Source organism: Pezoporus wallicus, unplaced genomic scaffold (assembly GCF_028554395.1).
Source record: "Pezoporus wallicus isolate ANWC-B61680 ecotype Strahan unplaced genomic scaffold, APGP_CSIRO_Pwel_v1 contig_5767, whole genome shotgun sequence".
Lineage (NCBI taxonomy): Eukaryota > Metazoa > Chordata > Aves > Psittaciformes > Psittacidae > Pezoporus > Pezoporus wallicus.
Genome location: NW_026640599.1, coordinates 3,126,703 through 3,143,513, shown reverse-complemented (window position 1 = coordinate 3,143,513; position 16,811 = coordinate 3,126,703). Strand labels below are relative to the sequence as shown.

The window sequence follows — 16,811 nt, the reverse complement described above, 5'->3', positions numbered from 1 at the left end:
TGTAACGAGTACTCTGGCTTTAATTCAAAAAGCAGACTGGTTACCTTCAAATACAACTACAAAAGACATAAAAATCACTGCTCTTCTACAAGCTCCCAGTTTCCTCTTCATTGTATCATAAATTTCAATACACAAGTGCAGACATCTTTTTGTTGCTCTCATTTCCATATTATACCTTTCTAATAAAGTAGCACCTAAGCCATGGTTGGACAAAAATCAGCTTATGTCCTCATCTTACTCTGAGATCCATTCTGGTAATTAATTGCAGGTGCTATCAGCCACTTCACTACTCAGAGTTTACTGATGCTTCCCCAACATAAGATAGATTTTCTTTCAGTGGTTGATGAATTTGCCACATTTCAATTATTTTGGCAGAAACTTTCGACTGTGCATGCCAGCCTCAAACCTTCAATTTTCTTAAATTTAAACCAAGATGGTTCATCCAGTTCCAAGAAACAAATGAAAAAATAAAAGGAAGAAATAAATATGTTGAGAAGCAAAATCATAACTTGAAACACTCTAATGACACCCTCTTCAGTAAAAGGAGTAATCTGACAGCATCCAGGATGCGCATATGGTTGCCTACATACATACATGCCTTCTATTGCTTGAGTTAAACACCTTTGAAAGCATCCAACTATTAGAAGTCTCTATCAACTACAAGTCCTGTGTGGAAATCCTTCATCCTAAACATTTTGTAGGGTTGGGGCTAAGCAAAGAGGTGCCAAAGAAAAGGGAAGGAGGCCATATAAGCAAAACTGCATGTGACAAAGAAAAGGCAAAACAAGATTTGGAGCTAGGGATAGAAAGAGTAGACTAAGAGAAACCAGTAAAGAAAGATTTTTGTCGGTTGAATTGAATCTGGAACCACTCAGATGAGGAAAATGATAAGGGATAAAGACTTGTAGGTAAGAAAGAAGTACAACTGAATCAGATTAAAGGAAATTCAGAACAGGCTGGGACCAAGTACTGGAAAGAAAAGGCAACTAAAATACACTCTCTCCAGAACCTGGAGAGCAAGTTCTCAAATCCAAACATACCTCTGGCAGCAGCAAACCTAAACCTGGTGGGCAAGGTACCCCAATCACCTCCTAGTGTTGGCTCCCACAAGAAACAACCACTTATTGTTGCTCCTGATAGTCTAAGATGCCACATTTCCTTTGTCTTCTCTAAAAAAAAAGTAAAAGCAAACAAACATGAAACCTATTACAAAAATAAACAATATAAAATTTACAGAGCAAACAACTCTGTAGAATGATTTAAGACTTCTGTAATTCAAAGTTATATATACAACCCTAGACCACATTCCTTACAACAATATATGATAATATGCCAAATTTTATGGCCAAATAGTATGCTTTCTCCTTCCTCTCATGGATTTACTGCAAATGAGTTACTGTTCACTGCCTAAAGTTTGACTGGGGGGCTACTTTTCAGGACATGAACTGCCAACTGTGTTTTAGAAGGTGGAAGCCAGTCTTGTTATTAACAGAGTCAAACACATCCATGATGAATTTTCCTTTAGACATTTTGTAACGGTCTAGATCTAAATGCAACTTTCCAGTGACCAAGTCGTGTAATCAGAACTGGAACCGTTACAAAAAAAAAAGTTAGAAATATAGAAGAAAACTTTTCAGTCCAAAGTTCAAACTCATTTTAAAAGAGTTATAATCCCTAGCAGTATGTTATTATAAGGTATACAACTGATTTTTTATTTCACATCAAAACAAGCTGCACATAAGTCTTCATAGAAACTTCCCCCAAGACTACTTGAAGAAAAGAAAACCTGGCCATAACAAACTGCAGCCAGCATCAATCAAATATCCCAGAAAATTCCAAACCTTTAAAAAAAAGAGGTAGCTACAACAGAGGCAGACCTAGTTGTGAGATGGCATGACTTGTTGATTCAGTGAACATGCTCTCCTAGATATTCAAATATGAAGTATTTATTTGGTACCAAAAAAATAAAACAAGTAAAACTGTTTTCTTTTTACTCTGATCTTAATAAGCTATGTCCGTTTTGTCCTCAAAGGAGAGATGGATGCATTTTTTTTGAAATCACAAGATGAAGAAACAGTACAGGTCTGGATTCAAACTACTCAGTAATGAAAATTCAGAAGTCATAAATGCTGATCTCCTATTTTCTAAGATGATCTCCATACTTCAAGTTAATTCTCACTGAAAGTCAGGCAGACTACAGCCTGTAATTCACCGTGGGATGTGTGACTATTACCATGATGTTGCCACTCCCTGCTGCTCATTTCCACTCCCTCTAATCAGCTAATTAAATTAGTCATGCAACATTTTCCCAGTCAGCTTTCAGCAAAATAAACTAGATTGCTGCAAACCAGTGTCTGCAGCACCAGATTAAGGATAGAGAGTCTTATGCTAGCCCAATACCCTTAGGTCGAAACGTGGGGTGAAGGTACCAATTACTGATACAATACATTGGAGAAACGGTAGCCTCAATTATTGCTGGGGATGCGCAGATGAAAGTGAATTTTTAGGTCTGCCTGCAATTACATGAAAACATATATGCACTGCCTTCATTCTGCTGAAACTTGTGTTCTATGTTATCACCTTAGACAATGATGAACCGTAAATTCATCATTCTTCAATCCACTGAGACAGTGTCTATCTTTGAAGGAGCTGCAAGAATGGCATAGTCATCAGAAACTGAAGGAAATTCAACTAGTCAGCACTGATGTGTACTTTGGCTACAAAAATATATTTCCTTATGAAGCTTTATTGCTAACAAATGTTCCAAATCTCACAGATTCAAACGTCTGCTTGACCTTTCATATGAGAAGGCCACATTACGACAGCATCCCTACTCAGGTGCTGACAGCTTGTCTCACTCCTTTCATCTCTTCTACTTTCCTGAGCCTCTGAGACAAACTGCGCATTTTGGGTAGGTAGGGGGGTTAATCTTCTAACTAAATTACAAGTTTACACTAATTGTACATTAATGTATACTTTGATACATCATTTATGACAAACACTGGAGACACTGGAAAACAATGCTTTGTGCCTGCGTAAAAAAAAGAGTCTGCTCCCAAGAGAATCACACAACTACTTGTACTCATTGGGTTTCCATATATTTTTGGGTTCTGGGTTTTACTAGAAAGACCATAAAGTTTATAATGTTTCAGCACTTCCATGTCAGGTCTGTTTCATAAGAAACAGGCATCTGTGAAGTAGGGAAATATTCTTAGTCCTATTCAACAGCAGACACCGAGGCAAAGATGCCATACAACTCAGCGCAACAACAGACTTGCGGCAAAAGAGGCAATTAATAAATCTCCTAATTTTCAATTCACCAACATTTCCAGTTCCTTTCTTCTCACAGGGCTCTGTGTTGAAGCTTCGCAAACTTTGACTCAACATTGGTTTCATGGAACCAAACCACCAAAGTGCCACATGCCTCTCCCCTCTCACGTTTTAACCACCTTCGCTTCTGACATAACAGGTCACCAGCTACAATATTTTTTAAGATGACAATTCCCTTAATCAGCCAGAAGAAATTCAGTTAAGCAACAGAAGGCTTGCCTTACACTCCTCCCTAAAATCAGATTGTGCAATCACAGAAACTCTTCAGGTCTCCAAGGTGTCAGGAAAGGCACAGCCCTCCTCCTTGCTCTTGAGAGCAATCTCCCCCAGCAGTCAAGAAAAACATCAAGTTCCCAGAAGGTAAAGACTGCAGAAAAAAAGTTTATTTTGCTAACAGATGACTGTAGCTTAAGTTTTACAAGCAGGAGAGCAAATTGTTGGGGTTTACCTTTTACAGAACAGGGGAAAATAATAGGAAATACAAATATTCTTGCACATACTAAGAATACATAGTTTAAAAGGAAAAAAAAAACAAACAAAAAAAACAAACCTTAAAGTTCTGCCCTGCAAATTTTTTGGAAACTAGAAAAAATGTTATGGCATTAGACCTGCATTTAAGAGCATCCAGTATTATATAACACCTTCCAGCCTCAGAAGAAGACACTGCTTTTTGATTTCGCAGAAGCCCTTATATTTAGAAATAAGGGCATTTCACCAAAATAGTCATGTAAGAAACAGATTACAGATTGTTTATAAAAGCCGATTTTTCAAGGCCAGGTTGGACAGAGCCCTGGGCAACATGGTCTAAAGCGAGACATCCCTGCCCATGGCCAAGGCATCGGAAGTAGATAATCTTAAGGTCCTTTCCAAACCAAACTATTCTATGATTTTTGAAAGTTTACATTTCTCTTACATCTTGACTTGACTATTCTAAACATTAGTTATATTTAACAAATCCATAAAGCTTCAAGTGTTCCCTGTTATAATCTTTCCACATACAAACACCAAAAAAAATCACTACTTTATGTCAACACAGTATGTTAGCATCATTCTTTTATTTAAATGGCTGGGAAACGGCACTTTGCTATTCCATAAAAAGAACAACTGCAAATGCCTCTAATGAAAATCTAACATTCTCCTTTCTTCTGGATCAACAATGAATGCATCTGTAGAGGAAAGAAAGCAATTTACAATAGTGTAATGATATCATTATCCAGAATCAAATACTCACCAAGAGTTGAAGAATTCATTATATCAGATATCGGCCAGCTAGCCACCCACAAACTCATTTTTGCATCTAATTTGTTTAAGAAAATTAACACAGTGATGACTAACCGATACTGTGTAGGAAGCATTTCAGTTCCTCTGCCATGAAATCATGTTTCTATGATACTATTCTAAAGTATCACAGAATTACACTTAAAAAATTATATATCTTCCAAATAAAGTATTGTTACCCCCCAACAGTATTTTTGTATAGTATCCATCACACTATCACAGATTTATTTCCTAAAGAATGACGAACAGTTTATGTATATTTGGGAAACTGGGAGATACTGCTTTGTTTCATAGTTTACATTGGAAGCTTTCAAAGCAAGTGTACAACAAAGTATGTTTTATCTCAAGAGACAGAAAAAATCCAAAATAATCTGATTCTATGGCTTTGTGGAGGGATTTTGAGAATAATCATCTATTTTACTGAAGAGGAACAGTACTGAAAGCTGCAATTCCGAGTACAGTGTAGGTACCTGTACTTTTGAACAAATTTATTGTACTCTCATGGCTCCCAGATCTCTTCCTACTTCAGCTATACAGACTTGATGGCAAGTATTCAGAAAGAATATAATAAAAAGACTGAGGATGAAGAACTTGTTATTCTAAACTTAAAGTGTCTGGCCAGTTTCAAAGGTTCTAGATTCTGTTTCACGTATGTTTCACCAACACTTGGGTCTTTTTCCAATTAAGAGAAAAAGCCCAACTGTGAATGAAGTTCATGCTTTTCCATTTAAAAAAGCTCTGAATTAGTTACATCAGGTTATGCTACAACACCACCAAACTTCACATGTCAGCAAGAGCATTATTACAATCTCTGCCAAACTGTTTAGAAATAACTAGTTAGAAATAACTAGTTATTAACAGAACATTAAATGCCCTGTTATAGATGACAAGCACACAGCAAAGAACTATACTACTGTGAGGACAGATATGGTCTAGATCGCAGAACCATGACTGACAGAGCAGCTAAAAACCTGGAGCAAAGAAAGCACCCAATAAGGCCATCTTCAATCACAGTAACAAGAGGGGTCTCAACCATGATCCATCTTCCTTCTAAAAGGTCATTCAGCTAGAAGAAAGACCACAAGAACAGACGAAATTGCACTATTACTATCCAAAGGAATACAGCCTCTCAAGCACTGCAGCAGAGGTGCAACATGTTCCCTATTTCCAACTTTCAGTCACTGAAAGTATTCTCTGTTCTTTGTACCAACCTCGGCCAACAAGCCACTCCACATCCTTCAGAAACCTCCTTAGTAACTACAATTCTTTAGAAACTCAGTATTCGAAAAACTTGACAACGTATTTCCTAATTTATCAGAGTTGAAGAATGTGAATAAATAAGTAGAAGAATTCAAATATTCCAGAGAATCTAGTAATGTGGAAATTAAGAGAGATTTAAAAGGGGTGAGAGCAAGGCAGGCAGCAGAGGGGGAAGCTCCCTTTATATGTGGGGTTAGGCAAGAGAAGTATAAGAACATAGGAAGTGAAGCCTTCTTCTCAGTGCCAATGCTACTCTGACTTTGCCTGAATAGTTTAAAGCTGTCAGTTCATTTTATGGTTTCATCAGGGTTCAGAACTCTGAAATAACCACCTCTTTTCTATAATCATACACTTTACTCCATCTGTTTCTACTTTAAGAGCCAACCCAAGAATTGTGTACCTGACAAAAGCTATTTAGTTTCTCAAAGCAGCAATTTGCTGCGTTTCCAACATTTACCAAACAGTCAGCTCTGCCTTGGGGAGTTTAGCTCTCCACAATGGGCCTCAGGTAAACACAAAGGCCACTAAAAAGATGCCCCAATAACTTGTTACATTGCAGAAGCCATTCTAGTACCTTCATGACCTGACCTGTGCTTACCAAGAATGCCATGAATTAATTAGAGACTTAAGAGTAATACTGTATTAATTCACAGGGAGAAGGAAGTTCTGTAACTTCACACTGTCCTCTCCTTGGTAGCTTATGATTCTCCCTCGATTAGCTCAACTAATCAAACTGAAAAGTGACGTTCTTGTGATGTTCAGAAACAAAGCAGAAACAGAGAAGAAATTTCCAACAGTTTTAGGTATAGTCAAACATGTTGCAAATAAACAGACAATCTTGATCGAGTATATTTCATTTACTACAGACACCTACACAGGAACCTAAGTAGGTGTTGAGGAACCATGGGTTTCCTCAGCTTCTCACACAGTTGATGGCAAATTGCAGGCACCTTCAGAAAGCAATTCAGAGTACTCAAGTCATGTCTAATTAAAACACTCCAAATCACTTTCCAAAACCATCTATTAACATCTAGCTTAAGTCTGTGTGAACACCACCCAAACTCGCTTGGCAAAGTTTGTATGAAGGATACAAACACATTCTACAAGTGCATCCGAAACAGGTTACAGTCAAGATTTTGTAGATGTTTCCTATCACTGAATGAATGCACTTAAACAAAAAGCATTCAGTTATCCATTCCATAAACCTTACATTCCATCTTGCTTGTATAACACTATCTGTGAAGTTACAAGTAGGCAAAAAATATAAACTCCTTAAAATTCACCACCAGAGTGGCAATAATATTCTTGGTGGGGGAGAGGATGGGAATAGCACCTTTAAGAAACTGAAAGCACTGTTTTATGTGGAATTAGAAAGCTTCCAAATTTGTTTATCATCTTAAAGATAAGCAAAAATACAAGGAAAAAGAACACACAACCACCAAAAAAACCCCAAACCCCAGAAGGACATTAAGTTTTACAGAGATATTTTAGTATTTTCCTTTATACATATATATGTATATTAAAATAACCAAACAAAACCAAAAACCAAACCAAACTTCAATTAACATTATACCAAATAGGCTCAAAATAAAGACCATAGAAAGCAAACCTGCATAGATGAAACAGGTGAAATCTCAACATAACAGCGTCAATTTTCACTTTACCTTTCAGGGAAATGGTTCATGAACTATCTCTTAATTGTACAGCAAGTAAAAAGTTCTGCTTAATGGCTGGGACTCATTTCAAACTTCTCTAATAAAGTGACCCACAAAACTAGACACGTATTAGGTATTCTCTGTATAGATTACAAGTGCATAGGAAGACAAATGGCTGTCCTCAAGGAGAAGAAGCTGACAAGTGATGTAATATTGGCTTGGTTACCACCACACACTTGTTTAATCTATTCATGACCAGGTTTCATTTCCCATTTACCTTGCTCTTTCCACACTCCCATACTTTAAATATTCATTAAGTGTGAGAACACACAATGAATAAAGTTTGTCAGGAAAAAAATATATACAGTCTAATGCACAGTCTGTTGAGTAAAGCATATGTAGCATATGCACAAACACCACACAAACCCACGCAGTTTTTTCTTCTTTAAAAAAAAAAACAGCAAACAAAACAAAACAAAAAAACCCACAACAACATAAGCATGACAGATAACTAGGTAATAAATGGTGTTACTGGCAATCTTCTGGCAACAGCAAGCAATAATTAGAGGTCTCTTGCTGGTCTTCTATGCTAATGCCTGTGGTAGCATTCAAAATTCATACTGAAAAGTAGCAAGACACTAACAATGAGAAGTTTAAATTTTCCTTTATATAGACTAAATTAATAAACATTCAAACATACAATCTCACGGTCTAACTCCTACTGTAGTAACTATTCCCACAATACACATCAATTCCTCTGCCAGACTGCACACATGAATGTTTTTGTTTGCATTTTGAACTAAAAAAAATCATGAAGATTTGACAGTTTTTGCCTCAATAGGTGGAAGGGGGAAATGCAGGGGAGAGAAAACCAAGCAAATTGGAAGCAGACAGCATTTCCCAAACTCAGAAGTTAGGTTGTTGTGAGGAAGTTTCTTAGTTCTGGTTTTAAACACAGCATTCTAACTCCTCCAGAGGATTTTTGTCCTGAAATGCAGTGTGAAATGCACAAAGAAAACTGCAGTTTCAAGACTGCAAGTGCACGCACCCCAATTTCTCAAATCATACCCTCCCACTGTTGACTCCTAAGCATGTAACTCAACTGACTTGAAACTTCTCAAGTCGCAAGTCTTCTAATTCATCCTTTCACTTCAACTCCCTACACAGTTTGTAGATCACGTGTAACAACATCCAATATAGCTTTAAAATGCAATTTCCAGTACTGGTGTCATTTCAACTGTTAATGTTCTAGCCGCGAAAAAAAAAAAAACAAACCAAAAAACAACAAAACCAAAACAACCCAAAACCAACCTCTCAAACTTCAGACTTCCACAGCCATTTACACCATTTACAAGCATTTACTGGTTCCATTCTGCCAGTAAATTATCAGTCATAATAAAGAACTCGTTCAACAGCCATTAAAAGTGCTAAAATTGAGAGCATTCCTTCATCATTCAGCTTACCAAAGCAAAAAAGCAGTAACATCTTCTTGCATCAAAGCAAACCAACTCCTTTCTTCCAGTAATAGAGACCTTGGATCCAGCAACCACACACAAAGGCAAACAGCACTCAAAACCGTTTCTATAGCACTGAAAAAAAAACAACTTTTAACATATCCGAAAAGATAAATAGCTACATGACACTATTTAATCCTAAAATATTCATTCAAATATGTAAGCATTTCTTAAAATTTCTCAGCTATCAAATTTAACAGCACAAAGGTCTAACTCGGACCAATCTTTCCAAAAGAATAAATCCCTCTTGTAAATTAAGAAGCTGAATAAACGCTTCAAAGGAAATATAGAATGTGATTTGACACATTCTTTTAAAATTGCTGATTATGTGTTCAAATGATGGCTTACACTCAGTAATTCTGGTTGTTTCTGAGGACCAAAAGAATATGGATAGAAAATAACAGAATGAATAGTCCTTCCTGTACTATCTTTCCAGCACTGAAGTGAATGAAATTCATCAGAACTACATGAGAATGTTTTCTCCGACGCAGTACAACAGCTTCTAATAACCTGAAACTCAGCTGTTTACACAAATGTCTGCATTTATGTTGAAGTGGTCAGTAATTTGCCAAGTTTAAGAATTATTAATGCCTACAAGCATTGCAGCTCACCTCAAACACCTAACTTGAGGGAGGTGACTGGTGTTTATGTTTGAAAATGGTTTTCTTGATTCATTCATATACAGCACCATTAAAGTTTTTCCTTTCCCTCTAAATATTGTTGCAGCATAGAGTTCCAAATAATTGCTTTTACTTATATGTTTAAGGCTTTAAAGGATAAAGAATTACTTAAAACAATCATCACTTCACCTACTACTGAAATAATAAATTGATACAAACCCATGAAGAAGTCCTGCAGACAAGTACTACAAAAGCATTCCATTATACAATTTCAAAAACTATTATGTGATACAAGTTACAATTCACACCTAACCATACACAGAAGCACATTAGGAAAGCACAATAGAATAAAGAGAAATAAACAAATCTTTGCAGTCTGTCTGATACTGCTGCTTCTTGAAAGACAGCACCTCCACCTGGGGCATGAATTCAGGACTGATTCAGGAGACAAGCACTCTATCTACCAAATCAACAACATAACTTCTTGCAACAGCCCCAGTTTCACTTGGAAATCTTGCCGAAATACCAGCCAAGCCCAGCCTTGATTAGCCTGCAATGAGATCATAGCTTGAGAAGGTATGACTGTAAAGCTGATACTAGTGAGTTTATTTAAATGATGTATCAACTTTTCTTGCAATGCATAAACTACAGTGTTTTAATATTTATTGTAATAAGGATAATGCTGGCTGCAGAACATAGTCTGAAGGATATCGTTAATACAGGACGTGAAATGACTTTCCATCCACCACCCTCAACCAATGCTGTGACTGACACTACAAGTTGGGCATTTCAGGTAAGAGTCATTTTAAAGTAAAAGTAATCAAGATAATGCAGCTATGGGAGATTTTCACAAGATTCACATTTAAGCACCTCAACTTTTCATTATTTCCAGTAAGATCTCCCCTCTTGAGAGTTTCTTTAAGAAGAGGTAAAAAAAACCACCCCAACACAACAACTGAGGCTTGTGCGACTTCTCATTAAAGTTCTTGAAGTTGTCATTTCACCTTCTGTTGAAATACATGTTGCTATAAAAAGAGAGTCCTTTCAAGATGTCAAATTAGGCAAGAACAAGCTGCCTGTAGGCAATTTTTTTGAATATTATCATATACACATGCAGAGATCAGAAAAAATGTCAAGCATTTTTTTAAAGGGACATTATAAAAGTCATAACAAGCAACACCACTAAAATACTTTTTTCCTTAAATATTAGCAACACCACATGCACATGGGTGAGGCGAGTTTTAGAAGACCAGCTACATTTAAAGATCGAGCAAGCTGTATCACGCACTGTTTTTCTCTGTACCTACTGCAGCAACAACAAAAAGAATAAGGAAAAAAACTCCAACAAAGTACCAAAAAACACCCCAAACCCAAACCAGGAGCGTTGCACCTGGCAGGTGAACTCAATAGTCTGCTTATTTGGTTCAGCACTGTTTCTCCAAAGAGAAATATTATTGGATACATAGAATAATACTACATTTCCATCATAAAACAAAATGCTATCATGAATCAGAGAAGCTTTCCCACTCAGCAAGGGCAGGGCCCATTACCAGGCACTAGCAGCAAGACTGTGGCTGACCTCTCTCCCAAGGCAAAGCACTTTCCCTACTGACATTAACCATAGAACAGTTTGGGTTAGAAGGGACCTTTAAAGGTTATCTAGCCCAATCCTCCTACAATACACAAGGACAGAATTCCAGTGGCTGAGCACACGCTCATCCCCCTGCTAAGGCTGGACACATTTTTCTCCTCTTTAACATTGCTTTCCCCTCCCTTATTATTGGTAGTTTGGTAGATCAAAGAATACTCTGTTTTAATTAACTAGATAGCCAGGTAATAAATCCCCAAATAGTGTTTGCAGCTCTTCTTGCCCTAGACTCTCGCTACAATATTGGTAATAAAATTATTCCCTTCCTGTCAGCAAGTGAAATAGCCACACAACCAGGGAAACTACCACCACCCACGAGGTATGATACACAGAAAGTGCTGCAAAATGAACATACACTTGTTGTTTTTAAAATTACAGTATTTTCTGGTGCTACTTTTCTGACAGTTATAATAGTTGTGCTACATATGCTAAGGAAAGCAGGATATATTTACACCAGAGACGTCCCAGCATTTACATAGAAGTGTAACTTTCTTCAAAGGTTGATCTTGCTTTTGAGACAGGAGACAGACAGAATTCTAGAAAACCCCCGTAAGCAGCTGCTAGCTGAGACTCCATTCACACCTTGCCACATTCCTCTCCTTAAAAAGCAGCAGTTGGTGTCATCCATCCTCATTTCCCCAGAGCCACCCTGGACCAGAGTGAGACAGAGCTTCATAGCCAGCTCACACGTAAGCACAGTTTGGATCCACAAAACCAATTTTCCCAAAGGTATCCTGAAGGATTTGGGCAAGGTCTTCCTGCATCCCCCCCACTGACCAGCCACCAGCCTACTTGAGAAGGGATGGCACATACCAGACAGAGAAGTGCAGGTGAAGCAGCAGCTTCTCATCCATGGCAGCCTGGCAATCCCCCGCATGCACGCAGGAAGGGGATAACTCAAGTTCAGCCAAGAAGAGACAAACTTTGCATCTCCCACTGCAAGGAGGGGCTGTTTTAAGCCCCACTATTAAATTATTCACCCCAGTAGCTTTCCACTGCTGTAAGTGGTACAGAAGAACACAAAACCCAACACCCACATGAGTGGGTCAAATCAAAAGGAAGGTTTTGCAGCTGAAGAACTGCAGCCCTGGGGACATGGGGGACATGAGCTCCAGTCCCTGGTTTCAAAACTACTTCTGTACACTTGCATCCAACAGCAGCAACTGAAAACACCCCAAAATTTAGACCCAAGGATCCAGGTTGTCAGCACCAATGCATCTGGGTTTCTCTTCCACACAGCAGCACGGTTTTAGGAGGTATCAAGGCTATGTATGGTTCCACTTAACTATTCCTTGGCAACAAACCTAATTTACAAGGTTCCCATACCCAGACACTTCTCTCCAGGTACCACAGCCACATCCTCATGCCACAAATCATAGAATCACAGAATAGTCAGGGTTGGAAAGAACCTTAAGATCATCTAGTTCCAACCCCCCTGCCATGGGCAGGGACACCTCACACTAAACCATGCCACCCAAGGCTCTGTCCAACCTGGCCTTCAACACCGTCAGGGATGGAGTATCCACAACTTCCCTGGGCAACCCGTTCCAGTGCCTCACCACCCTTACGGTAAAGAACTTCCTCCTTATAATCCAGTCTAAACTTCCCCTGTTTAAGTTTTAACCCATTACCCCTTGTCCTATCACTACAGTCCTTAAATAATACTTCAGCTTGTTACTTAATACCTAGGTAACATTATGAATACGTATCACTTTAGATGCAGCACTTCTTTGCCATTTCCAGAAAGGGGGAATTATTTGATCTGGCTAGTACAGCTAGCATGCACAGTATGTAGCTCCTTTCTCCTTTCCTCAAATGCTCCCAGATTTGATATTGTGTAATTCAGGGCACTGGTAAGAAGCCAACAGGCAGGTAGTAATTTTTCAGTATGTACACCATCTGACGGTGACCACTGTTTCTTGAAAAGCAGGCAAGAGATCTAGGAAGATGGTTTCAAAAGTCCTAACTTGGTAAGTCCATAATGCAGATGTTTCAAGGGTGGGAGAAGGGAACCAACCAGACAACTCACAATGAGACAACTAAAAAGTAAGATTTGAAGAATTTCTGCCATGGATTAAACAGGACTTGTTGATCTCTGACACTCTCTGTGCACTTCTAAAATGGGAGCAGGCAGAATCCACAGGGCATGTAAACAAAAGCATGTATCTTTCTTACAGATCTTGAGCAAAATGTGCTTTGCCAATGTGGATTTTTCTTACCCCAACTACGTATGAATCTATTTTAAAGTGTTTTCACTGCACAACAAGAAAGCTGTCTTAACAGCAAAACCCAACAATTACTGGTTAAGTCAAAACACACCCAGATGAAAAACATTTTCTAGAAAACGTGATGTATGTCTTTAACTCTTGCCGGATACACTGAGATTAAAGTTGTGAGTATGCAAGGACATAGAAAACAGGTAATGAGAAAAAAAATACAAGGCAACCAAAAAGTGCCTGTGTACCCATGAGCCTCCTCCTCCTCCTGCTCCCTCTTCGGCCACTATCCACACCACCTTTTGTTCAAAGGAGGAGGGAGATACAAAAGGTTATCCTAATTACTGTGAATTTGCAAGTGCAGAGGCACCTGACAAAACTCGGCCTCGGACCCGGGAGTTCTAACCTCCATACCCTGGAGCGCCAGGAGCACTGTGGGGAATGAAGGGCCCAGCACCGGGTTACGGGCTGCGCTGGAAACAGTGGGATCCCCTATAGCGCCCACAACGCCTGCACTAGGTTCTCAGCGGGGAACAAGAGCGACCAGAGGCAACAGGTCGGAGAGGGAGGCTGACTGCGCCTAACAACCTGTTGGCCTCAGACCTGCTCGGATGCGCCCCGGGCCGGGCGGCGAGTGCGGCAGCACCCTCAGGTCCCGTCTCCCCGGGCGTTAACGGCCGCCTTGGCCTCTCGGAGCGCCGCCGTGAGGGAGCCGGCCCGGCGGCACCTGCGCTGGGGCCGGCGGAACCGCGGCAACCGCCCCCCGCCCCGCAGTGTGCCCCGGGGGGCGGGCAGGCAGCGTGGCCGGGCCAAGCCCGCTGCCTCCGCTGGGCTGTCACCGCCAAAATGGAGCCGGCTGGACCCACCGCCCCGCCCCCCCCCCCCCCCGGCGCCTCTCACCTTGGTGATGATGAGGGGCTCCCCGTGCTCCCGTCCGCCCTTCAGGGTGAAGCCCCAGGGAGCCCCGCCGGTCAGCTGCACCTCCACCAGCTTGTAGCCCTCCGCTGCGCGCTGCTCCACCATCACCACCACCGGCCCCGGTTCCACCAGCACGGTGCCGAGCCGCGGGTCGCCGCCAGCCAGCCGCTCCCGTCCGCTCCGCAGCCCCACGTCCTCCATGGAGCACCCGCGCCGCCAGCGGCGCCCGTCGTGCCCGGGGCTCTCCCGCCTCTGCCAGCCACTGCCCGGTGACCGCCAGCCGGCCGCAGCCCGCGGAGACACCTACCCTCCCCGCCGCACCGTCCAGCCCAGCCCCATCGGCAGTCAGAGGGCCGCTCCCGCCCCTCTCCTCCTCCTCCTTCTCCACAGCCCGCGGTATTGCCTCACGCCGAGGCCAGAACCCGGCGGCGGCAGTGGCGGGGTGGGGGCAGCTCCAACTTGTGGCAACTTGGCGGCGGGGCAAACGCCGCTGAGCAACGCCGGACACCGGGCGGAGCGCAGCGAGGCAAGGAACCCTCGACTCTCTCCTTCCCTCCTTTTCTCTCGCCCCAAAAAGAAGGCAAAACCCTCCTTCCCCCGCGGGCTTCCCCAGCGGGGGAGCCGTTGGCCCCTCCCCAAAAGCGGGCAGCCCCGCAGAGCGATCCCCCGGGTGAGAAGTTGGAGGAGGGGGAGAGGAGAGCAGCAGCGGGCCAGCCGCCAGACAAAGGCGGCGGCAAGAGGGTACGCAAGCCCCGAGTCACGCCGGGGCCGTGCCTCCCGGCCCCGCCACACGCAAGGGGCGGCCGCGTTTCTCCTTCACGCCCCGTCCCCAAACAAAAGCGGGGAGCAGGTGGAGAACAGCTTCCCCGCTCCAGTCCTACGGGGACTGTGGGGAGGGGGGATCGGGGGTAAGGGCAGCCGGCTGCTGCGGCCTGCCCTCGGCCAGGGATGCCCCGCCCTCGCGGTGCCAGGCGGCAACGGGCCGCGCCGCGCCGGCCGGGGAGTGGAGGAAAGGAGAGCGGAGGGACGGCCCATCCTGCCTCGCCACGGCGCTCGGAGAGGGCTGCCGGCAGGGGGAGGGTTAAAAGTGTTGGGGGCGCCGGAGGGAGGAAGCCGGGCAGCATGGAGGGAGGGCAGGTCAGGGGGCAGCCGCAGCGGGGGCCGAGGGAGGCACTTCCCCCCGGCCGCTGCCCCCGCCCCGTACTGTCTCCACCACCTGTGGGGCGGGAGGGGCCGTGCCCAGCCAGCCTTCCTCGCTGTCCCTCCGAGACCCTCTAGCGGCAGCCGGGGCCGAGGCGGGCTAGCTGAGCTGAGCAGAGCTGAGGCGAGGCCCGGGCCTCGGGAGCGCTGCGCCCGCCTTCGCTGCTGGCCTAGGGTGGCTAACAGTTCAGAAATCAGATTTCTGTATTTTGAATTACACCTTTCTGTTGCCTTTCCTCCTTTAATGTTACCAATGGAAAACTAATAGACCTCTCTATAAAGGTCCTCATACACGTAAGGTTGACAAGCCAAAGCAAGACAGGAATTTTCTTTTGTAAGATTGGACAAATTTCACATCTTTTATATTCTCCTTCTCTGTGGGATTTGAAGCTTGTTCAGAACCCAGCTGGAGACTTGTACTTGTGCTCTTCTTAAAATATTGTGATAGTTTTATTACTTGAATTTCTGCAGCTTCTGCCAGTCTTCATAAGGTTTCAGATAAGGAGCAAAGGATTTAGTAAATGTATTCTAAAATACTACTTTTCATTTCTGTGATAAGAAAACCAATGGTGACTGTATTTGTCTAGCAAAAGCCTCAATGACAAAATCCCTTACATCTTACACCTGTCAAATATTGTCTGACTATGCAGAAGTTAGCAGCGGAAGGTAGAAATACATCAGGGTGCCATATATGCACCATGAAGAAGGAAGTAACAGACTTTTTCATATGAAGGACTGAGAATAACACAGGTATGACCAATGTGGTGTAAGAAGGATATCTTTCTGTAATAACATGTGCCATTAACATTATCAATGATACTTTGTAATGATACAGAAAAGTTGCCCAAATGCCTCTTCCTGCCATGCAAAAGGAGCTGTCGGACTTAATGAAGGCATAGCTCCCTCAAACCCAGTTTGCAAGTCCCTGCTCTGTAGCAACATAAGCTTTCTGCAGTAAACCAGGCTCCTTCTACAGAGGTTCACCTGGTTCCCTACCTTGGTACTTGAAGCTTCATTAACAATTCCAAGTGAAATTTTCTTCTACAGAATTGACTCAGCCTTTATTCTTTCTCTTGCACAGGTCACATAGCTGTTCCCTGTTTAGTCACTGAGATTACCAAAACTCTGAATAAATGTCTTTATAGTAGGATTGTCTTCAAACAGTATCAGGC

At 42.2% G+C, this 16,811-nt stretch overlaps 1 protein-coding gene across 3 annotated transcripts in view; it reads right to left on the bottom strand.

Moving 5' to 3' along the window:
- Positions 1-14,761, bottom strand: part of SHROOM2 (shroom family member 2) — a 125,715-nt gene extending 110,954 nt beyond the window's left edge. For 2 of the 3 annotated variants that reach the window (XM_057419441.1, XM_057419442.1), the window contains exon 1: positions 14,422-14,760. In XM_057419441.1, the coding sequence (XP_057275424.1) occupies positions 14,422-14,640 (219 nt within the window). In that variant the 5' untranslated portion in view covers positions 14,641-14,760. Of the gene's footprint in view, positions 1-14,421 lie in introns of all 3 variants that reach the window. The other variant, XM_057419440.1, reaches the window with a different exon arrangement.
- Between the last annotated feature and the right edge of the window lie 2,050 nt (positions 14,762-16,811).